General features: G+C 44.5%; 1 protein-coding gene across 1 annotated transcript in view; it reads right to left on the bottom strand.

Moving 5' to 3' along the window:
- sec63 (SEC63 homolog, protein translocation regulator) overlaps window positions 1-11,871 on the bottom strand; it is a 45,326-nt gene extending 33,455 nt beyond the window's left edge. The window contains exon 1 of the mRNA XM_003215613.4: window positions 11,492-11,871. Coding sequence (XP_003215661.1) covers window positions 11,492-11,615 — 124 coding nt within the window. The 5' untranslated portion in view covers window positions 11,616-11,871. The remainder of the gene's footprint in view (window positions 1-11,491) is intronic.
- Between the last annotated feature and the right edge of the window lie 12,801 nt (window positions 11,872-24,672).

The following is a 24,672-nucleotide window of genomic DNA, read 5'->3' as shown; positions in this document are numbered from 1 at the left end:
TATTAATTTGGGGCATGAAACAAGGTTTATGTATACTGAATCATCAAATAGAAAAGGTATCACTACCTCAGCACCCCCCCCCCCCGGTGGACAATTTTGGAATTTGGAGCCGTTCTGATTTTTAGATAAGGGATACTCAACCTGTCTACAAAGTAGTTTTCAGTCCAATTTGTGGGAAAGTTTTGAGTGGACTAGCATCAATAGAGCCCAGTAAGTTAAAACAAAACTACAGTTAGCGCTAATTAATGGGTTCAATTTGCAATACCAGAAAAACAATGTTGCTATGCTGAGATCATCTTATGCCTTGCAATGCAAATGTGAATCTTCTCAACATTTGTTGTTGTACCAGCTGCTTCTTGCAACTTTCAGCTACATGTTCTTGAAGAAATTATCACCAACACACCCAACAAAGAGCAAATGAATCTATTACATAACATCTATGACATGCTCGGTGGGTTTGTCAACAGATTTTTTTTTCATACCTCAAGGTTCCTCACACACACACACACACACACACACAAATGTGGATGACAGCATTTATACTTGCAAACAGAAAGAAAACAGATCTGCACAGACCTTTAGAGAAAGGTCTATGCTATACACTTTCATTTATTAGTCCTGCCTATTAACTATATCATATTCTATTACAGAATAGTGAAACCAAGTTTTTATTTTTACATACATGAATGTTTTGATGATAAATCAGGCTCCATCATATAATTAAATTCATTAAGGCTGTGAGTTTTCAAGAAATTTGCATAGTCCTAAGTTATATATTATCAGAGCTCTTACGACTATAATTGTGTGTCTTCTGCAAAGTGATCCACTGGAGTTACCAGACAGGACTTAAGAATAACAAAAAATAGTTTTGTTATGAAGTGGTAAAAAAATAATTCAGCTCCACATTTTATTCCAAATTTGTAGGTGTACTACACTGAAGGTGCTACAAAAAAGCAAATATACCTTTTGGTGAAATTAAACAGTTACTGTAGCACAATTTTTCATTACTGCATTAGTAAAAATTCATGTTTTTAACAGTCACCTAAGCCATTCATAAACCAACAAATCCTGGCTTAGTCATAAACTAAACACTGTGTTCAACTGGCCTTACTTAATGATGTGTGTGCCCAAAAACACACCTTAATAAATCTTCTCGAACAATGCCATTTATGTTTCTACCCAATTACACAGCCAATCTGTTTTTGCCAAGATCATAATAAAAGGTATGATATAGGTAAATCCTGTTTCTAAAATGTTTCTTTTTTTTTTGCTTCACCTTTATAGATAATCTGCTTGCATTGAAATCTTTTAATACTAAAGCTGTTTGTAAGGCAATGTTAATTCTTTTCACAATTATTCATTCCAACCATGGTGGATGGTTGGAATGAAGACATAAATTGTACATAAATTCATATAAAAATATCATGGTGGGGCTTATCTCTGAAAGAGATGAGTCTGTCTATCGAGAGGAGGTGGATTGGCTACTCTCGTGGTGCAGGGACAATAATCTGGTTCTTACAATCAATAAGACCAAGGAGCTCATAGAGAACTATAGGAAGAATAGACCAGAAATTCAGCCCTTAGTTATAAATGGAGACCAAGTGGAGCAGGTAGTCAGTTTCAAGTTCTTGGGTGTCACTGTTAAGAGGATCTGTTCTGGGACACCCATAAGGCAGTGTTGGTGAAGAGGGCACAGCAGAGACTATACTACCTTAGACTTCTAAGGAATTAACAACAAAATGAAAAACTGCTGGTGACTTTCTACCACTGTGATATAGAGTGTCCTATTTATTTATTTATTTATATTATTTTTACCCCGCCCTTCTCACCCGGAGGGACTCAGGGCGGCTTACAACAGTCGGCAAATTACATTGCCCAAAATACATTCAATAAAACAACGACATATTAATAAACAATAAAACAGTACCACATCAATTAACACTCTAATTAGACTCTATTAAACCATAATTTATAAAATTTAAAATGCATGTATAGTTAAATTCGTCCACTAACACTTTTATGTGCACCTTGATTCCTAACCTACTGCATCTGCGTAATGTTTGGTAACTGTACAGTAGCAGATAGAAAGGTGCTCCAAAGGGTCACCACTTCTGCACAGTGAATCACTGGTTGCCCTCTCCCCGCTTTGGAAAAACTTTATAAGTCCCGCAGCCTTAAGAAAGCTCAGAGCATTCTTGGGGATCCATCTCACCCAGCATATTCTTTTTTTGAATTATTACTATCTGGCAGATGATAAAGAGTGACAAAGGCAAACAAACTGGGAGATAGCTTTTATCCTAGAGCTGCAGCTATGTTGAACTACGTGGTTTTGCCTTGATGTGGCATGGGGGACTGTGCGGTGGTGGTGGGAGTGTGGAGAGATGGGTGTTGTTTTGTGGTGTGTGCTGAGGAAAGCATTTAATTTAGTTGTACAATGACAAAATATTTTATTCTATTAACAGCATCTCCTAGTTATTTTATTAACTACTAACTTGGTTACCCAGTGATGCCCGGGTCATTTGAGAATGGTATTATTTGTGTTTTAATGTTATGTATTCTGTTTGGAGTGGGTGAACTACAATTCCCAGAATCGTGTGGTGCAGTACTCTGGGGATAGGGGTGAATTACTGCAATTTCCAGATTCCCTATCTATCAGTAGTCACAGCAGGCAATATTCAGTCTGTGTGCCAAGTTCAGTCTGTGTGGCAAGTCTAGATTCGTCATTGGCTGGGTTCAGTGGTCTTTGGATGGAGGTGAACTACAACTCCCAAAATCAAGGCCCCTTCCCACAAATACCTGCAGTATGATCAGTAGGTCATGAGGCTTCTCTGTGTGAAGTGTGCTCCTAGTGCATTGTCGGTGGGGGTCAGTGTTTATCTGGTTGCAGGTGAACTATAACTCCATTTCCCCCAAACTTAACCAATATGTTGTATTTGTTATGGGGGCTCTGTGTGCCAAGTGTGATGCTCATTCACTGCAGGTGAACTATCAATCTTAGTACCTACTACTCCTGAACTTCCAGTCCAGTTCCCCTCCAAACCCACCAGTAGTCAAATCTGGGCATATTGGGTCTGCATGGTAAGTTTGGCCCAGACCCATCCTTGTTTGGGTTCATAGCGTTCTGGGTGTAGGTGAACTACAACTCCTGTTTTTTCCCTGGTAGGAGTGACAGTGCTCTGACTTGATGCGGAGTCAATCCCTAAACTCCTCCAGTAAGTTTAGTTGCAGCTCTGTTTGTTATGCAGAGAGATTGGAAAGGAAAGGGCAGTGGGCGGGGCCATGCAAATGCCACAGCAATGGAGAACCCTGGGATGCCTGCCTGTGGTGGAAGAAAAAGCAAAATCTAGGAGGAAATTGTTCCCAAATGAAAGCATTCCTTAGATGGTGGGCTGTAGTGTTTGGGAAGGACATTGGCAGGGTTTGGGCTGCATTTTCATGGTGCTCGCTGTAACGACAATGTCAGTGGAAAAGAGTGACTTGCTAGATTTTTAACCCTGGGAAGTATAGCCTGTTTGTGGAGGCCAAAGGCTGTCTGTGTGAGCAGACATCCGTGCCACATACACACATACGGGTTTTTGCTTTTATTATGGATTTAGATTTAGATTGGCAACTATATGTCTCATTTTAAAATTTAATTCAATAAAACAGTTCAAGAGCCAAACTTACAATACCTATAAAGTAAAATAGGACCATTATCTCATATTTCTTTGAATGTAAATGCATTCATGAAAATACTACTGGGTGCCCCAAAATCACCATACATAGGGAAAATGAGAAATTGTAGCTATTCATTACAAAATTATATATATACAATTATTATGTTTATAAATAAAGTCATATAAAACTCATAAGAATATGAGCGTGTTAATTTTTCCCATGTATGGAGATTTTTGGGACACCCTGTATATACACTGACAAATATTAACACCACCCCATCTTTGGTCATGTACAAGTCCATAAAAATGTTGGCATCTCCATTAACCTTCATATACAGTAAAGTCTCACTTATCCAAGCTAAACGGGCCGGCAGAACCTTGGATAAGTGAATATCTTGGATAATAAGGAGGGATTAAGGAAAAGCCTATTAAACATCAAATTAGGTTATGATTTTACAAATTAAGCACCAAAACATGTTATACAACAAATTTGACAGAAAACGTAGTTCAATGCGCAGTAATGTTATGTTGTAATTACTGTATTTACGAATTTAGCACCAAAATATCAAGATATATTGAAAACATTGACTACAAAAATGGCTTGAATAATCCAGAAGCTTGGATAAGCGAGGCTTGGATAAGTGAGACTCTACTGTATATGATAAATCTGTGATTATTTGCAACACTTCTTTGCTTGGGTGTAATTTTCACATACTGCAGGCTAAAAGATATTCAGTAAGACTAGGTATCCAACCAAGACATGTTTTTTATCATATGAGACTACAAAGGAAAAATAAATGTTAACAGGCACATGAAAATAAAGAAATCACATATAGAGAAAAGGAAGTTTTAACAAAGTTGCTTTTATGTTTCATTTAGGAATATAATACATACATTTGATGAACAATTCATTGTTCCCTACTGGATAAAATCACCATGGATCTCATAACTTTCTTTTAAGTGAGTTTAATTCTATGGATAATTTAATTGCATTCTTTTTGTATTTTTGCTTATATTTTGCATTTAGTTATGCTTTTACATTTTTAGCTGCCTTGAATCCCAGTTTAGAGAAAGGCTTGATACAAATGAATAAATTATAATAATTGCTTGTTGAGAAATATTAGAGCATGAGAGACACGCACAACACAAACTGCAGCAATGAAACACACCAGAATACCCTTACAAAAGTGGATGCTTTGTCATAATAGCCGTATTTTCCCATTAAGTTCTTGAAAGATTTTGTTCCTGCATTCCATATGGAAATAACATATGGTAACAAAAACATACTACCTCAATCCATGATGCAATACCAAAAATGTTACATAATTAGTTTAACTAAAGGCTTGGTTATACTAGTTGTAACTACTGTATACTCAACAGTGCACATCAATATACACTACTTTGTATAATCAATGCAAGACATCAAGCAAACGAAGCTTTCAGCAATATACAGTTTTTAATAGCTACGTGGTAACTGAGACAATAATGAAAACCTTATAGCCACCACAGAAAATGCAGAGCAAACCACTGAGATGCTATCACCAGCAATAGTATCCGTTACACTACAAAAACTCCTAGGTATCCTTATGTGAACAAGATCCAATTAAGCAGCCTCCTGAAAGAGTGGGGCCAACTAATAGAGATGGGCTTTCGGGACTTACTTTGTTCTGTTTCGTGTCCCGGCTTTCATCGGGGCCCTGATCTGTTTTTGTCCGACCTCCCAAAATTGGGAGGTCAGACATTAGTTTTGTTTTTGTTATTTTGTTTTTTTCGAAGGGGGGGGAGGCACTGGCCAAGGCCACAGCACCAACCAGCGCCACTCAAAGGAGTCGGGCAAAGGGAGGGGGGAGGTGCAGGACGACTCACCCACCCCCAACCTCACCTCCGCTCCTGCCAGGCCTGTGTGCATAGGCCCAAAGCCTGCACCCATAGGCCCAGATGCCCGGGCCTATGGGTGCAGGCTTTGGGCCAACACACCCAGGCCCCGCAGGGCCTATAGCTGATCGATCCGAAAGGCAGGCTTGGAGCTGATATTCGTCCTGCCTGCCTTTCGTTTCGAGGCAGTTTTTGTTTCATTGGGGGTCTTTCTGTTTTGTGCTATCCAAATGGACAATACGAAACAGCAGCACAAATGAAACATGAGGCAAATTTTGCGCACATCTCTACTGACTAACAGCTATGGTACACTGTTAACAAATGAAGGAGCAGAATCACCAACTATTGATTCCCATGGCAAAGTGCATTAGACTACAGAATTAAGTGAAAGTACAGTTTAACCTCCATATTTGCAGGACCTGAGGTTTCACCTACCCACATCCAATGCCTAATAATTTACTCATTAGGTATTTTCTAGGTTTCAGGATGACTTTGTAGTAACTTCTGGTGAAAGTAATTCATTTGAACAGGGTCTCCTGTTTCCATGGTAAGTTCAGGAAGTTATACCCTGGGGATATGGGAATCATACTGTAGATCAGCATTAAAAATCAAGCAGATTCTCATTCTAAGAGCCTCACAAAAGCAAAATATTCTTTAGTCTTCCTTGGCAGCATTTCTTCCTTTTCAGGAGAACAACGTTCAGATAAAAAACTAGCAAATTTTATTTAGAGATATGACTATCGGCCATATATCAGCGGCTGGGAGTGCTTTGGTCCAAGTATATGAGTGTTTTTCCAATGCACTTTTTATTTCAGATGGTATAAATAAATGGAGAAAAAAGTAACAACAACAACATTCAGGAAAACAGATTTCAAAATTTAGGAGGCATCCGTATAAACTTCTGAATACAGTCAAACAGCTTATTGCAAAAAATAACATGAGATATAAACAGGAAAAGTAGCTAATTTGATTTTACTTCTTTTGGGAACTCTGTAAAAGGTAACTTAAGAGAGATAATGAAAACTCTATTCAATCCTGCTCTCATTTCTCTAGTAACAAGCTAAAATAATAAAACATTTTTGTTCTAGCAAATTCTTTTAGATGATCCAAGTAAATCAATATCAAAATAAGGGAAGAAATTGTTTAAAGATTAATGATTGTTTACCTATGTAAACAGTGAAGTAACCAGCTATGCTGCATATTTTTGGCAATTATGGTTTTGACAACATGCTTATGAAGTGATAGTAAGAAATGTTACTCTTGAAAAGTTCTATTTCTGCCTAGTTAGAACCAGAATTAAATAGCAATTTTCCTCTTGTTGACTTAGCTGTGTGCTTTTAAGCTCTGGCTGACTTCAAGGATGCAAAAATCTAGGTACTCAAGAACCAACAGAGCTAAAAAGCTGAGTGTGCTGAGATGACTTATTTGTTGCAGAGCTCATGAAGCAGACATCTCCCATCTTCGAAAATCTCACTGGCACCAAAGTGTGCAACAATGCTTGCATTCTGGTCTGCATTTTTAAAACACCAAGAAGCTATATACAACATATTCAGAATACTTCCACATATTCAGAAAAGTGTTTTTTTCCCATTATCCCATTTTATATCATCTTGTGCTGTTTGGGCTCTCTCTCATGCCAAGTTAACTATCTCAGACTCCCAATTTCACACAGTGTGGTAGTAAGCCTGCCCAACAAAAAACTACAAAACAGAGTATATGAGGCTAACAGTGGCTGTGAATAAGTGTACTAAAATAAAATGCAATATAAAGAGCAGCCATCTGGCTTGCACTTACTCCCATTATGACAGCAAGCAGAGAACGAGTACTATTGGCTGCAGCGTATTGAAAAATTTATCCTTTGAAAATGACAGTGCAGAGCAGTCAAAAAGTGAGTGGCCAACTGACAGTGGTATACTGTGGTAAAGATGAGAAAACTAATAATGTACACTGTTTTTGTGGGAGTGCAATAAATACAGACACAATACAAAGTAAGAAAGAAGTCCAGAAGCATGATTAGAGTCAGTGACTACTTACTACGCGACTTATTAATTCTAGAGCATTCTTGGAGGAATCCCAATACCTTCTTAGCAGACTGGAATTGAAACCACTAATAGTGTACAAACTGTGATTTAGTATCATGTTGCACATTTGTTTCTTGTTAAGATAAAGATTGCAGTAAAGGTATCAATATCACATTTAGTCTGGAAGACAAGTTCAAAAACATGGTTCACTGCTTGACATCTGTATGTTTAATGCTCATGTTCCCAAGGTAGGATTATGGTACTCAGACAAGGCCATTACATGTATTTTCACAGTCAGAAAGCAAAACACAGCCATCCTTTTTTCCTCATGAAATGTGATAATCCAATCTAATAGCCACGTGTGCAGTAGTCAATATATTTTCAGGTTAATAAAGCACAACACAGATTACTATAGTCCTGAATGTACACTGGCTGTGCTATGTTTGTCAATACACATATCAAACAGTTACATACACATTTGTCTATGTCCTCTAATATCAATGCTATTCAATGTAGTGACTTGTAAACCACAGGCTGATAGTCTGCAGCAAGATTATAGGAAAGAAAAAGTTGAAGTGAGCATATATAATACATATGAAAATAGAAAGGACACTTGAGAGCTCCTTCAGATGCTATAATTCCATAAACCACAGAATCAGTGAAAATCCCAAAGCAAGACAAAATAAAGATATAGGGTGTAGCTATAGTGCAGAATTTAGCAGTATGATACAACTTTAACTGCCATGTCGAAATGCTATAGACTTCTCGGATTTGTGGCTCTCTTGCAGCAATGCCTAAATATCTCACAAAACTACAAAACCCAGAAATCTATAGCACTGACCCATGGCAGTTAGCATGGTTTCAAACTGCTAATTCTGCAGTGTGCATACATCCATTGAATCTTGAAATACAAATGATTTACTCCTCTAGATTGCCCAAAGTATCAACAAACAGCTGAAGGAAGAAAGAAAAAAAAACGACAAGAGAGAGGGACTTCACTAAGTATTGCTGCTGAGTATCCTTTATACGGAACAAGAAGGGTACCATATTTTGGATTCTGAAATACTTATTGACACATGATGAGATATCTTGGGAGACAGGACCAGAGTCTAAATACGAAATGTACTGATATTTCATATCCCACTTGAGAAACAAGAAAGAATACAGAAGTAAAAAGGAAAGAAAGGTTGAGTATCTTTATTCAAACTGCTTGGGACCAGAAGTGTTTCAGATTTTAGAACATTTGCATATAATTCAAATTGCAGGTTATTACCTATAAAGCCCCTTACCCTTCAGAGTCAGCCTATCTTCGAGGCCACATGTCCTTCTATGAACCAGTGCAGGCTCCGAGATGAGCCAGGGAGGCCCTCTTCTCGGTGCCACCACCGTCCCAAGTACAGCTGGTGGGGATGGGACAGAGGGCCTTCTCAGTGGTGGTGCCCTGGCTCTGGAATGTCTTCCCTAGAGAGATTAGATTTGTCCCCACTCTCCAAGCTTTTCGGTCTAGTCTAAAAACTTGGCATTTGAGACAGGCCTTTGACCTTGAGTAGTTTTTAAGGGTTAGACGTGAGAACTCAGTGATTGTTTCACTCTGGCAATTGGATTGCTAATTTAGGACTGCCAGGCATTGGTGCATTTTATAAATTACTATGTGTCCTTTTGTGCATTTTATGCATGGTTGTGTATTTGTACTGTGATAGTCTTATGTATTGATTATTTTATGTTTAGCACTGACTTTGCTTCTGTGAGCTACCCCAAATCCCTTAAATAACGTTTATTTATTTATGATGAGAGGTGTGACCTAACTCTAAACACTGATATTTCTTATACATTTTATACATATAGTGTAATAGTAATTGCATGCACAATATTCTAAATAATTTTTGGAATTAAACAAACTTTGGGTAAACCGAACCATTAGGGAGGAAGTAAAGTCCAACCATATGGACGGCTTGGGAGTATCCTGGATTCCAGATAAGGGATGCTCACTCAACTGGTATGCTTCCCATGAAGATGACACCTTGAAAGACCACAACCCGACTTGTTGAGGCTATTCTCCACGACACTGTCTTCAAGCGAACTGTGGAGTTATGGTGAACCCATGAATTATACAGCTAAATACATTACATCCTGACCCTATGGTACTGTACTACCATAGCTTTTATTTTATATATTTTATATAGCACTTATATACTGCTTTTCTCACCCCTAGGGAGACTCAAAGTGGTTCCCAACATAATCAATGACCAAATCCAATGCCTTACATGTATAAAACAACACATATCAAAACAACAATGACAATAGAGTAAAACCATTAAAATTATAAAACTATAAAACAACAGTCACACGCAATACATAAAACATTTAGGCCTTGAACAAAGGGCTTTTATTGTAAAGACCATTTGATTTTTCACGGAACCCCTTACGTGGCTTTTGTGGAACCCTAGGGTTTGACAGAGTTTGGCAGCTGCTGCTGTCGATAATCTAATCCCCTCTCCACAAAATTGAGAATGAAGGGTATTTTATTCATCCCTAAAGATATAAAAACAACCCCTCCCTCCTCTCCTTTAAAAAGTTTTTAAAACCCCATTTATGCACCTTTGCGTATGGCAGTGGTTCTCAACCTGTGGATCCCCAGGTGTTTTGGCCTACAACTTCCAGGAATCCCAGCCAGTTTTCCAGCTGTTAGGGATTTCTGAGAGCTGAAGGCCAAAACATCTGGGGACCCGCAGGTTGAGAACCACTGGCATATGGAGAGAAGAAAGACTAGTACACCTCTCTCTCTTTCTCTCTCTCTCTCTCTATATATATATATTAAACCCTTGTGAATTGCTAACCTGAAGGTTGGGTTGCTGATAAAAAAGATTGTTGGTTTGATCAGCAATACCTTGCGGGGACATAAAAGAAGCCTCCCAGCAACACATCCGGCGTCCCTTGGGCAATGTTTCTTTGTAGGCAGGCAATGCTCTCACACCAGAAGAGACTTGCAAGTCGCTTCTGACATTCCTTGCCTAGATACTGAATACCTACTTCAGCCTGTGGAAATTGTTATGTGATGGTTTATATTATGTATATTTAAGTTTAATTATGTATTATTTTTTATTTAGTTTGATAAGTTTATTTTGAGATTGTTTTATCAACTGTTTTGAATTGAGTTATCAATGTTTTCAGCATTGAATGCTTGCCATTTTGTTACTTTTGTCAGAAACCACTCTGAGTCCCCTCTGGGAGATAGGGTGCGGTACAAATAAAGTATTATTATTTCTGACAGATCAGATCATAAAAGGGTATTATTGGCATCATCGTACTCCTCTCTTGGCTAGGAACAGAAGCAATTATGACCTCCCCTCTTATATTCGGAACACCTTCCCTTGTCTTTGCCCCCTTCCTGCTGCTCCCACTTAATAAAAATATAACATTATACAGTGCAAAAAAAATTACAACACTAAGATAACCAGGTGAAGAAACCTATGAGTAGAAATGGAGCCAGTTCACCGTGGGAGTGACGAACAGTGATGACGACACCACTGGAGCACAAACGTATTAATATACTTTAATTGCCCTGGTTCAATGCTATGGAACAATGGGCTCTGTAGTGTGACGAGGCCCTCGGCACTCGAGTCAGAGAAGGCTCTTTAGCAGGAATGGGCAAAGGCTGTGAGGAATGGTGGGAGTTGGAGTCCAAAACACCTGGAGGGCCCAAGTTTGCCCATGCCTGCTCTTTAGCCTTCTTGGTCAGCGAAGACTCTTCAACCACAACTCCCAGGATTCCTTCGCAGTGAACCAGGGCAGTTCAAGCAGAGCCAAGCCGCCTTCATCCCCCAGTGTCGTGGCGCCCAATGGCTTCTGCGCGGCGAAGGGAGGCTCCCCGATGGGGCCTTCCCGAGGCAGGGAAGGAGACCCGCTGGGAGCCGGAGTTGGGAGAGGAGTCCCACTCACCGGCGTGCTGGTCCCGCGGCCACAGGTAGTAGGTGGCGGGGATGACGATGAGGGCCACGAAGCTGGTGAGGAAGTAGAAGAAGGTGTTGCCGCTGTGGTCGTACTGGAACTGCTGCCCCGCCATGGCCGCCGCCGCCCGCGCGCCTCAGCTCCGCGCGCCTCGCCCCACCCCCTTCTTCTCTGCGCGCGCGCCTCTTCGGGACTCTCCTGTCTGTCTCCTCTTCCTCCCGTTCTCTTTTTTTTTTTCTTGCGCGCTCTCGAGCTCGGCCTCTGCGCGACGCACGCATGCACGCGCGCGCGCGAGTTCGTGTTTTCCCAACCCCTCTCTTGCTCTCTCTCTAAGACTCCAACCCTCGCCTCACAGAAGGGAGACGTGTCACTGCGCAGGCGCCATCGCTTCACTTATTGTGACATCCGTGAGAATGCTTCCGGTGTGGTCGGGTCCGATTGGCTCTGCGACGGGCGACCTAAGCCAATCATTGTTCGGGTTGCTCGGAAACGGTGGAGATAGAGGAGGAGTAGGCGCGTAGAGCAGTTCCAGGACGGGGTGGTTGTATGTTTTCCGGGCTGTATAGCCATGTTCTAGAAGTATTCTCTCCTGACGTTTCGCCCATATCTATGGCAGGCATCCTCAGAGGTTGTGAGGTATGGAAAGACTAAGCAGTATATCTGTGGGAACATTTACGCTGGCAAGAGTTCTTCCCTCTGAACAAAGGATGTTCAGGCAGGAAGAAGCCAAGAGATGAAGCTATTCAATGCTAATTAAGGCGATTAGCAACAATATTCACACTGGCCTCCAACTGACAAGAATTCTTCTCTCACCCTGGACTTCCCACAGATATATATAAACATTCCTTGCTTAGTCTTTCCACACCTCACAACCTCTGAGGATGCCTGCCATAGATGTGGGCGAAACGTCAGGAGAGAATACTTCTAGAACATGGCTATACAGCCCGGAAAACCTACAACAACCCTGTGATCCCGGCTAATAAAGCCTTCGACAACACAGTTCCAGGACGGGTTGCTGAGAGTTTTCCAGGCTGTATTCTGTGCTGACGTTTCGCCCACATCTATGGCAGGCATCCTCAGAGGTTGTGAGGTATATTGGAAACTAGGCAAGGAAGGTTTTATATATCGGTAGAATGTGCAGGATGGGAGAAAGAACTCGTGACTGTTTGAATCAAGTGTGAATGTTGCAATTGTTCACCACGATTAGCATTGAATAGCCTTTCAGCTTCAAAGCCTGGCTGCTTCCTGCCTGGGGGAATCCTTTGTTCGGAGATGTTAGCTGGCCCTGATTGTTTCTTGTCTAGAATTCCTCTTTTTTCAGAGTGTTATTTTTTATTTACTGTCTTGATTTTAAGAATTTTTAAAGACTGTTAGCCAGATTTTGTTCATTTTCATGGTTTCCTCTTTTCTGTTGAAATTGTCCACATGCTTGTAGATTTCAATGGCTTTTCTGTGTAGTCTGACATGGTGGTTGTTACAGTGGTCCAGCAGTTTCAACAGAAAGGAGGAAAACAAGAAAATGAGCAAAATCACACTTGCCTTAAAAAGACAAGAGTTCTTTCTCCCACCCTGGACCTTCCACAGATATATGAACCTCATCCCCCTAGTTTCCTACAGACCTTCTAACCTCTGAGGATGGCTGCCGTAGATGTGGGTGAAAAGTCAGGCAAGAATGCTTCTGGAACATGGCCATACAGCCCAGAAAACTCACAGCAGCCCAGTAATTCTGGCCATTAAAGCCTTCAACAACACATTTCCAGGACATCCCGATACTTTTGACTGTGATTCGGCCGCAGGGGTCCAGATTGTAGGGGGCATCAATCCTGTGGACTTAATGCTGTTTGGGGCCCCTGAGAGTTCCCTGGCTCAATGCTGCAGGATCGTGGGAGCTGTAGTTTGATGAGGCACCAGTCATCTTTGGCACAGAAGGCTAAAGGCCTTGTAAAACCAGAACTCTCAGGGTTCCATAGCATTGAGCCATGGCATTTAAAGTAGTGCTAAACTGCATTCATTCTGCAGTTTGGATGCGCACATAGAATGGGAGCTTCTGAACTTCTGGACGTTCTCCTTCTCTAAAGCGGTCTCATTCCACTTCCCGCTAGTGTCACCTTTATCTTAAAAGGCCGCTTCTGGTTCTCATCGTGGAAGCCAGGTTTGTCTAGCTCTCGGGCCTTTCTCTTGAAATACTGTGAGGATCAGATTCAGACCAGAAGGAGCTACTTTTACTCCAGGGGGCCCTTGGTGTCCACTGGAGTTTTGTTCCAAGACCGCCATGGATGCGTAAGTCCCATTATATTATACAGTGGCATAGTACAGTATCATCATCGGCTATCGCTCGCGGTCTCCTTTCTGTTGAAATTACTGGACCACTCTAACAACCACCATGCCAGACTACACAGAGAAGCAATTGAAATATCACTCTATTACTCCTTTCCACCTACTACCAAGGATGCTGTTCTGTCCCTAAACCAGTGCCTGTCATCAGTGATGGACTGCATGAGAGCTAATAAGTTGAAACTAAATCCAGACAAGACAGGTCAGTCGGAAGGCTGATCATGTTGTGGGGTTACAGCCTGTGTTGGATGAGGTTGCACTCCCGCTGAAGACAGGTGCGCAATCTGCGGGTGCTTCTGGACTCATTGCTGACCCAGACCAGGAGCTCCTTTGCACAATTAAAACTTGTGCGACAGCTGCACCCATACCTTCAGACACCAGATCTGGCCATAGTAGTCCACGCCTTAGTCACATCCTGTTTGTAGATAGTTTGGAAGCTTCAAGTAGTTCAGAGATCGGCAGCCAGATTACTAACAAGAGCCCCGTACAGGGAGAGATCCACTCCCATGTTGTGGCAGCTTCACTGGCTACCAGTCTGCTTCTGGGCTAAATACAAAGCTCTGGTCAGAATTGCCAAAACTGCAAAATCTAGGTCACCCCTATACAGCTAGAGCAGGATTTGGAACTAAAAAAACAAGTAGCGTAGGGAAGTAAGAACTAAAAAAAGGAGGTCCCAAGGCCATGTGGTACCAAAGTATACAAATATCAAACACAAGGCATAAATAAATATTATCCCAGGTGTTATCCCAAAGCCACCAGATCCCTTCTGGTCTTGGAAGCTAAGCAGAGGCAGCACTGCTTAGTAATGTGATGGGAAACCAAAGGATCCCAGGTGCTGTGGTCTATATTTTAGGGAAAGAATCTGACAAACTATAGCTGAATATACCTTGCCTTAAAAAACTATGAAATTAATGGGTTACCATAAGTCAATAAGCAATTTGATGGGACACATACACATTACAAATGTATTTTGACCAATAAAAATTTTCACCAGAAATATTTTATCAAATTCTCTCTCAGAAGCATTATTACTAAAATTCTGTGTGACTGGTACTAGAAACTGCATCTGATCAGCAGATGGCAGTCTAGCTTTGTTAAACCTTAGGCTTTCTATATCTTCAGGGCCGGCCGGAGATAATTTTTAATGGGAAGCGGGGGTGCTGAAAAGCGCCCCCGCCACCGGCCCCGCCTCCCGCGCCCTGGCCCCGCCTCCCACGCTGCGTGGGAGGCGGGGCCATGGCGATTAGTGAGGGGGCGGGGCCACAGTTGGCCCCGCCCCCGCCCAGCGTGCCCTGGCCCCGCCTCCCACGCTGCGTGGGAGGCGGGGCCAGGGCACGCTGGGCGGGGGGGCGGGGCCAGAGTTGGCCCCGCCTCCCACGCTACTCCCACTCGCCCGTCTGGCCTTCCTAGCAGGCCAGAAAGCAGCGGAGGTCCCTCCAGGCCGCGATTGCGGCCTGGAGGGACCTCCGCTGCTTTCTGGCCTGGTAGGAAAGGCCAGACGGGCGAGCGGGAGTAGCGGAGGCGGAGCCAGCTCTGACGCCGCTCCCCCCCCGCCCAGCGTGCCTTGGCCCCGCCTCCCACGCTGCGTGGGAGGCAGGGCCAAGGCACGCTGGGCGGGGGGGGAGCGGCGTCAGAGCTGGCTCCGCCTCCCACGCTACTCCCGCTCGCCCGTCTGGCCTTCCTAGAAGGCCAGAAAGCAGCGGAGGTCCCTCCAGGCCGCGATTGCGGCCTGGAGGGACCTCCGCTGCTTTCTGGCCTGGTAGGAAAGGCCAGACGGGCGAGCGGGAGTAGCGGAGGCGGAGCCAGCTCTGACGCCGCTCCTCCCCCGCCCAGCGTGCCTTGGCCCCGCCTCCCGAGGCAGGGCCAAGGCACGCTGGGCGGGGGGGAGCGGCGTCAGAGCTGGCTCCGCCTCCGCTACTCCCGCTCGCCCGTCTGGCCTTTCCTACCAGGCCAGAAAGCAGCGGAGGTCCCTCCAGGCCGCAATCGCGGCCTGGAGGGACCTCCGCTGCTTTCTGGCCTTCTAGGAAGGCCAGACGGGCGAGCGGGAGTAGCGTGGGAGGCGGAGCCAGCTCTGACGCCGCTCCCCCCCCGCCCAGCGTGCCTTGGCCCTGCCTCCCACGCAGCGTGGGAGGCGGGGCCAAGGCACGCTGGGCGGGGGGGGAGCGGCGTCAGAGCTGGCTCCGCCTCCGCTACTCCCGCTCGCCCGTCTGGCCTTTCCTACCAGGCCAGAAAGCAGCGGAGGTCCCTCCAGGCCGCAATCGCGGCCTGGAGGGACCTCCGCTGCTTTCTGGCCTTCTAGGAAGGCCAGACGGGCGAGCGGGAGTAGCGTGGGAGGCGGAGCCAGCTCTGACGCCGCTCCCCCCCCGCCCAGCGTGCCTTGGCCCTGCCTCCCACGCAGCGTGGGAGGCGGGGCCAAGGCACGCTGGGCGGGGGGGGGAGCGGCGTCAGAGCTGGCCCCGCCTCCCACGCTACTCCCGCTCGCCCGTCTGGCCTTTTCAAGCAGGCCAGACGGGCCAGGGCGCACTGGGCGGGAGGCGGGGCACCGTCAGGGCGGTGCCCCGCCTCCCGCCCAGCCTGACGGCGCCCCCCCGGGCCTGCGCCCGAGGCGGCGGCGTCAGCTGCCGCATGAGTGGGGCCGGCCCTGTATATCTTGGTCAAAGCTTTTAAAAATCAACCCACACTCCTTCAACAATGAGCATTTAAATTTTCAAAAAACTGACATAACAATGCAGTTTTTAGCATGTTTGCTAATACTAATGCATTTAGATGATTAGTTTCCCAGCCAAACAGACTTCTATGACATACTTCTCATTGAAATGGAGAAGAGGCACTCTAGTTCTTTGTGAGCCCTTCAGAAGCACCTGTGGCCTAGATTAAACATGATCCATAAAAACATAGACGTTTCTTAAAAGTAACATAAAACATAATGTTCAGATTGAAATGGTAGATTGCATTCTGCAGGTAAAACAAGAAACATAATGTTCAAATTGAAATGGTAGATTGCATTCTGCAGGTAAAACAAGGACCATCCACAGCCGCTTAACAGAAACCATTTTGAACATTGATTGTGGTAAAGCAGAAAATAATTATTCACTAAAGAATCCTCCCCAGTCAGATATTTTCCAAATTGACTGCAAGCCAACAGCTGAGGAGGGGTGGGTGTTAGGCTTACCTTTTGCTTCTTTTTAACTCTGATTCTGAACATATAGGGGTATATGGAGCTGCCTCACATTTACTGCACCAACCCACTTATCCAACTACCCTAGCGTTTTCTACTCTGATTGTCAGCAGATCTTTTGGATCCCAGCCAGCAGACGCCTAGGGGATTCATACAAAAGTGCATATTTTGAGTATAAGTTGCTAGCAGTGGCCATGGTTAATTTATAAAAAATACTCCATCTAATTTCTGTGAACCTAGTGGTGTAGTAGTTTGAGCAGTGGGCTACAACTCTGGTGACCAAGGTTCAATTCCCTACTTGGCCATGGAAACCCACTGAGTGACCTTGAGTAAATAACACACATTGAAACACAGAAAACCTCATGGTAGGTTTGCCTTAAGGAAACCATATCTCTGAAATTACTTAAAAGCATACAATAATAAAAGTGCTCACACCATGGCCTGAATCTTTTTTGTTAGTCCCAAGTAACATAGATCCATAAATCAAAGGATTTTCCTTATGAATTGATTTATTATTTAACAGTGTGCCTGTTCACATTAGAACCAATAAGGTTCTAAGCATTGATCCTTAAAATCCCTCCAGTCCCTTCATAGCTAGGCCCTTTCTGTTTCTGGCCATTGGCTAAGCTGTTTTCCCACATAGAACCATTTGCCTTCCAAACTCCCCTTCCTTTTGAACAAACAGGTCACACCTACTGTTCTGCCTCCATGCTGAACTAAATGAACTGGAAGGAACCATAGCACGAAGGATAGATCGGACACTGATAAAACGAAATATTTTATTGGTAGACAAAATGGATCTCTTTTCCTCTTATTGCCACTATGAAGTCTCTTGTGAGGAAAGAAATCTTTAAGTCTATGCAGTTCTGGGTAGATATTGCCACACAGTATGAAGTCTTGTCATGACTGGATTCTTTGTAGCTTTGAGGTGATTAATACAATGTTGTCATGACATTCTCTATTGCTGTAGTGTACGGCTTTATATCTAATCTGGGTACAGTTCCGACATGACGTGAATTTCTGTGCTCCTTTTGCTTCCTACACTTCCTTCCAGTGCTTCACCAACTGACAAAATCTAACTGACAAAAAATAACTGCCATTTCAGGCTGGCAGGAGCCAAGACTGAGCTCCGCCCCTTTAGAATCTTAAAGGGACAGGACAGCAGGTGATATTCTGCCTCCTCGAGGCATGACACTCCCCACCTAAAACTTATTAATAAGTTTTAGCCCTTATTAATAACAAATAACAAATGCAAAATGTCAACGAATCTAAAACAAACTATAACTGTTCTAACTCGTAGATTCATCATCCCTTTGACTTCCCCTAGTGTTTCATCCTTCAGTTCTCCTGCAGTCTCTGTAGATTGATCTGGACAATATGGCAGGATGAAGTATGTGGTTGGCCTTTCAAAGTCCCCCACTCCGACGTCCTTGCAATCCTCCTTCATGTGGACTAAATCCTCTTCGGTCAAAGCTTACCTTTAATTCTGGAACATGGAAGGCAAACCTGTCCTCTGCGATGTTGCAACACCCGTTCAGGCTCCCCTGGACTGGTACAAGCTCTTGTCTTAACTCCAACACCTTCACTGTCTGCTGGGCACTTCTCCGAAAGCTCCGCTGATCCTGGCACTGCTGCTTCATTCCATTTATCTGTTGCTGCAGTTTGGTTACAATTGCTGCTATCTCCTTTAGCTTCTCCTCAGAATACAAAGGCTTTATTTGAAGATCAGCAACCTGCTGCTGTAACTGCTTAATTCTTCTTTAAATTTTTAACTTGCTTCTCTCCTTTCACCTAATTCTTTCTGCAACCTCTGCAATGAGTTTTGAGATGCAGATAGCCTTGCTTGAAGCTGCTGACAGTCCAAATTCTTTTGAATAAGGATTGCTTGCAGGTGATTATTCTCATCTAAGCTATCAGGGTGGAAGTCTGTATAATTCACTATCATTTGTGATAATGCAGGATCACTTCCAGTGTTCTTGTGGCTATCTGTATTATGCCCACTGTCCTCTTGAAGTTGTACTTGGCTATGATTTCGACAATTAAAACTCTCTTTCCGACCAGTCATCCATTCTTCTTTGGTAACCTTTGCTGGTGGGGCGAAAATGTCGACACCAACATTGGTGGGTGGTTGCACTATTGGAGATATCATTACAGCATCTATAGCTTGCTATACAGACACTTGAGTCTCTGGGTGGTCAAAAGGTATATCTGATTCTACCCTTTGAGTTGAGGAATTGGTTTGAAGTGCAGTCTGCGATGTGGACATATCTTCAATTTCATCTTCTTTTATGACAGACCTTGAAGCACTAGGCTGCTCTGAACTTCTATTATTTGTATGATTGCTTTCTTCATATTCGATAATATATGACTTGTCTGGAGTGCCAACACTGTTTGCATATAAGCAGGGCCGGCCCCACTATTGAGGCACCTGACGCCGCCGCCTCGGGCGCAGGCTGGGCGGCCTTCAGGGACCTCCGCTGCAGTCTGGCCAGCTAGAAAAGGCCAGACGGGCGAGCGGGAGTAGCGTGGGAGGCGGAGCCAGCTCTGGCGTCGCCCCCCCGCCCATCGTGCCCTGGCCCCGCCTCCCACGCTGCGTGGGAGGCAGGGCCAAGGCACGCTGGGCGGGGGGGGAGCGGCGTCAGAGCTGGCCCCGCCTCCCACGCCCCCTCACTATTCGCCCTGGCCCCGCCTCCCACGCAGCGTGGGAGGCGGGGCCAGGGCACGCTGGGCGGGGCCAGGGCGCGGGAGGCGGGGCCGGTGGCGGGGGCGCTTTTCAGCACCCCCGCTTCACATCAAAAAATATCTCCAGCCGGCCCTGCATATAAGAGGAAACCTACAAGAAGTTCCTCCTGTTGATTATTTTCTTTATGGGTAAAGTCTTTCTTGCCCCATGTTTCTTTTTTTGGACGAGACCACTCATCAACAACCTCTTGTTGTATCAGATGTTGATCTAGATATGCACACCTTGCTTGCTCTGGATTTTCCTCTTCTAAGGATAAGGGTGCAACCCAGTTACCTTTTTTATCTTGAATGCACTCTTACTCTAATATGTCTAGGAGATGCTTGTTTTCTTTGGATGAAGCTATTAGGTTGTCATGATCTGTAGTCCTAAATACTGAAGACTCTGAACCCTTGGTATTTTGGAAACTTATCTGGATGTGATTTGGACAATCTAACGTCTGTGTAGGACGTCCATTTGGCGTGAAGCTTGTACAAAAGGTTCGAGCATGGGAAGGCAACCTTTTGCGGTTTAAACATACTGGACCTAGGATAGTCCAGCCTATCTCTAGTTCTTGAGCTATTGGTGCTCCTGGTCGACCTTTTATTTGCTTTTTAACTGAAAACAAGTCTGGACAGTCTATGCCAATAAGCAAAAGAATCTTTGCACCAGGGTTGAATCTTGGTAACTTATGTGCCATGGATCTTAGGTGTGCATGACTCATAGCTATTTCTCTTGTCGGGATTTGATTTTCATCTTTAGGTATATTTTGGCATTCTATGAACGTTGGTAACCTAAATTGTTTCATGCCATCAATAGTCCGGAGGACGAATCCAGATGCTACTCTCCCCACCATGACCTGATCTCCACCACAAGTAGTCATAACATATTCTACCTCTTTTGAATGAATTTGAAAGATGTTAAAGAATTCAGGTGTTGCTAGGGAGGTGTCACTTTGGGAATCTAAGACAACGTACATGCGTTTAACTTGATCTGGAGAGTTCTCAGGGTAGACATCTACCAAGCAGATAGGATGACATGTTCGTTCTTTTTCTGATTCGCCACACAAAGCTGTGCAAGTTGATGTTGCAATCTTAACCTCCTTAGGTTGTGGTGTTTCCACAAGAATGCGTTCTGACTTTTCAGAGTTCTTTCCTTTCTGATGAGGTGTTGCTTCATGGTGTAGTGCAGAGCAGTGTTTTTCACTACAGCATTCTTGACATTTCACTTTTCTCCTGCACTCCTTGGCTATGTGGCTTCGAAAAGTAGCACATTTAAAACAAAGCCTTTGATCTCTGGCAAAGGTTAAACGCTCTTCATAAGGTTTGCTCCTGAACTCTTTGCAGTTATTTAGATCATGTGCTATTTGGTGTACTGGACATATTACTCCTGCTGATGTCTTTGTGTGATGTTCAGCTGTTTTGACCTTGGTTTCAGTTTTTCTAACTGTGACTTGTGGTTTGCTTTTGGTTTCTATGAAATGTTTCTTATCCTTTTTATTACTTTGATATAAAAGAGGAAACCCCATTTGAAAATCATTCTTCTCTCTAGCTGATCTTAAGAGAAACTTCATGAGATGTGTAAATGGTGGGTATTTCCGTTGATGAGTTTCTTTATAAGAGAAAACTTCCTGACCCCATTGCTCCTTCAGTGAGAAAGATAGTTTATCAATAATCTCTTGTTGTGTTAAATATTGATCTAAACATGCAAGCCCTGGTAAATCTGGATTTCCCTTAGCTGCTTCCAATTCTTCAAGCAAATCTACATAATCCCATAATTTCTCATATTTCCCTTTTGTAAATGCAGGGAATTATCTAAGCTTTTGCAAGAGCAACATTTCTATCTGTGCAGATGATCCATAACGTTCATTGAGATGGTCCCACACTCGATTTAAAGCTGCATGTGGGTTATTTATGTTTGCTGCATAAATTCTCTTCACCTGTATGGAAGAAGCGGGTCCCAACCAGGCGATCAATAAATTTCACTCTTCCTCTACAGGCAATTTTAGTTGCTTGAGAGCTGACTGAAAGGTATTCTTCCACAACATGTAATCTTCTGGCTTATCAGAGAATTTCTAGATGCCTCTGTCTGCTAAGTCCCTTCTTGGGTTTCTATAGAAGGTGTAATTTAAAATATCAAGTGGGACTGAGGACTGTTGTGGAGTTAGTTCAGAGTTAGTTTGGATCTGGGAGTTCTCTGGAACCCAACTGGGCAGGGCCGGCCCCACTATTGAGGCACCTGACGCCGCCGCCTCGGGCGCAGGCCCGGGGGGGCGCCGTCAGGCTGGGCGGGAGGCGGGGCACCGCCCTGACGGTGCCCCGCCTCCCGCCCAGTGCGCCCTGGCCCGTCTGGTCTTTTCTAGTAGGCCAGACTTCAGCGGAGGTCCCTGCAGGCCGCAATCGCGGCCTGCAGGGGCCTCCGCTGCAGTCTGGCCTGCTAGAAAAGGCCAGATGGGCGAGCGGGAGTAGAGTGGGAGGCGGAGCCAGCTCTGACGCCGCCGCCCCCCGCCCAGCGTGCCTTGGCCCTGCCTCCCACGCAGCGTGGGAGGCGGGGCCAGGGCACACTGGGAGGGGGGGGAGCGGCGTCAGAGCTGGCTCCGCCTCCCACGCTACTCCACGTTGCGTGGGAGGCAGGGCCAAGGCACGCTGGGCGGGGGGGGGGAGCGGCGTCAGAGCTGGCTCCGCCTCCCACGCTACTCCCGCTCGCCCGTCTGGCCTTTTCTAGCAGGCCAGACTTCAGCGGAGGTCCCTCCAGGCCGCGATTGCGGCCTGGAGGGACCTCCGCTGAAGTCTGGCCTGCTAGAAAAGGCCAGACGGGCGAGCGGGAGTAGCGTGGGAGGCGGGGCCAGCTCTGGCCCCGCCCCCCCGCCCAGCGTGCCCTGGCCCCGCCTCCCACGCTGCGTGGGAGGCGGGGCCAGGGCACGCTGGGCGGGGGGCGGGGCCAACTCTGGCCCCGCCCCCCTCACTATTCGCCCTGGCCCCGCCTCCCACGCAGCGTGGGAGGCGGGGCCAGGGCACGCTGGGCGGGGCCAGGGCGCGGGAGGCGGGGCCGGTGGCGGGGGCGCTTTTCAGCACCCCCGCTTCACACCAAAAAATATCTCCGGCCGGCCCTGCAACTGGGTGCTTTGGGATTGAGACTGAATGCAGTTGTTGGCATTGTGTTGTTTGACTGTATTGAGTCCTGGAAGGCTTTGCTCTAACTTGGTTTGAGATATGTCATGCAATGGAACTGCTGCTTGACTTGTTACTTCTGTAGATGGCAAATAATGTTCTTTGAGTGCAGAAACCTCTGTGATTTCTGGTTGTGACACAAAAGAATTATTTGCTACTGCACTTTCTCTTGTTAGCACAGGAGGGGCTGCAATATTGATAATTTGGGTATTTAAATTAGAATCTGTGACAGGATCTTCGGTTGTAACATCTGGAGGGGATGTATTTCCTAAGAGACCTTGCTCTAGGACTGAGGCTTTTACTTGCAACACCTCAGCCTTTGCAACCTGTGCTAACATTGCTAGAACAGCTTCTGTTTTAACTTGACGAACCTTATTTTCTGCATCCAGTCTTGTTTGCTTGGCGGCAGCTGTGGCTTCCATTTCTGCCTTCTTGGCAGCGGCCAAGGCATCCAGCTCTGCCTTCTCTGCAACAATTTGCTGTCTTTTCTTAAGAAACTCTTTCTTTTACTGCAGCAGTTGCCTCAGCCCTAGCCTTTATGACGAGACTAAGGGATTGGCCAGAAGAACCACTATGAACAGAAGTCCCTCTCGTTCTTTCTGTTCTATGGAGTGTGTGAGACGATCTTGATTTGCCTGCTAATGTACACAGAGACCTGTTTGACTTTGTATCTGTGTCTTTATTAAACATATGTTGCACTTGTTCTTCATCAACAGTTTCCATAAGGGAGGCAGGGTCTTCTTCTGCCTGATCTTCTAATATTTTTAGATAAATCATTCGTGATGGTGTCAAATTGTATGTCTCTTTGCTCTCTTTCCAATAACATTTCTTCCTTATTACTTAAAGATTCTGATGTTTTAATATGCTCAAGCAAAGAGATCATGTTATCTGAATATGTTATCCACTCACAATATTGGTGTTGTAATCTTTCCTTACAATCTAATATTTCTTTCTGCTGCCTGAAGTGATAGCTTGCTTGACTCAGATCTAAAATCCTCTGCCATGACTTCTGATATTTAGGTTTCAAAGAATCTAGCTTATTTAGCCAGAAGGCCATCGTTTTTTATGTCGGTTTGGTTATTCTGCTGCCCTTTTGTGAGGAAGAAGCAGACATCTTTAAGTCTTCTGAAATTTGTGTCACTTTATTTATATTAGACTGAATTGCTTTTGGACAGAAAGGACTGAATAGCCTATCCTCCGTTACTTTGGATTATAGGTCTTTTATTCTCCTGTTGCTGTCCATTACTAATTGCCACTTAAAATAAAGTGATCACTAACTTTTAAAATTCTCAGTCCTTTTACTGAGACTTAAAGCTTTTTACTTAGACTTAAAAATAACTATTGTGGTCCTGAAAGCCACATTTTCCTCAGAAAAGGCTTCCCTCAGGTTCCTTCAAAATGGTGCCCTCTAGTGACTGCGCTCTCTCTACAGTCAAAATGGCTGCTTAACTCCTTCTCCTTCTGAGGTAGTTTTCACTTCTCAGGAAGGTCAAAAGAAAGAAATCTACTGCTACTTGGGAAGCTAAAAGAAAAGAAATTCACTTTTATTCAGGAAGCTTGAAGGATAGAAATTCACTTCTACTCGGGGAGCTCAAAGGATAGAAATTCACTGTTCTGCCTCCATGCTGAACTAAATGAACTGGAAGGAACCATAGCACGAAGGACAGATAAAACGAAATATTTTATTGGTAGACAAAATGGATCTCTTTTCCTCTTATTGCCACTATGAAGTCTCTTGTGAGGAAAGAAATCTTTAAGTCTATGCAGTTCT

The sequence above is a fragment of the Anolis carolinensis genome, chromosome 1, assembly GCF_035594765.1.
Source record: "Anolis carolinensis isolate JA03-04 chromosome 1, rAnoCar3.1.pri, whole genome shotgun sequence".
NCBI classification, from domain to species: domain Eukaryota; kingdom Metazoa; phylum Chordata; class Lepidosauria; order Squamata; family Dactyloidae; genus Anolis; species Anolis carolinensis.
The sequence above is the reverse complement of the archived record's forward strand: the minus strand, read 5'-3'. Positions and strand labels throughout refer to the sequence as shown.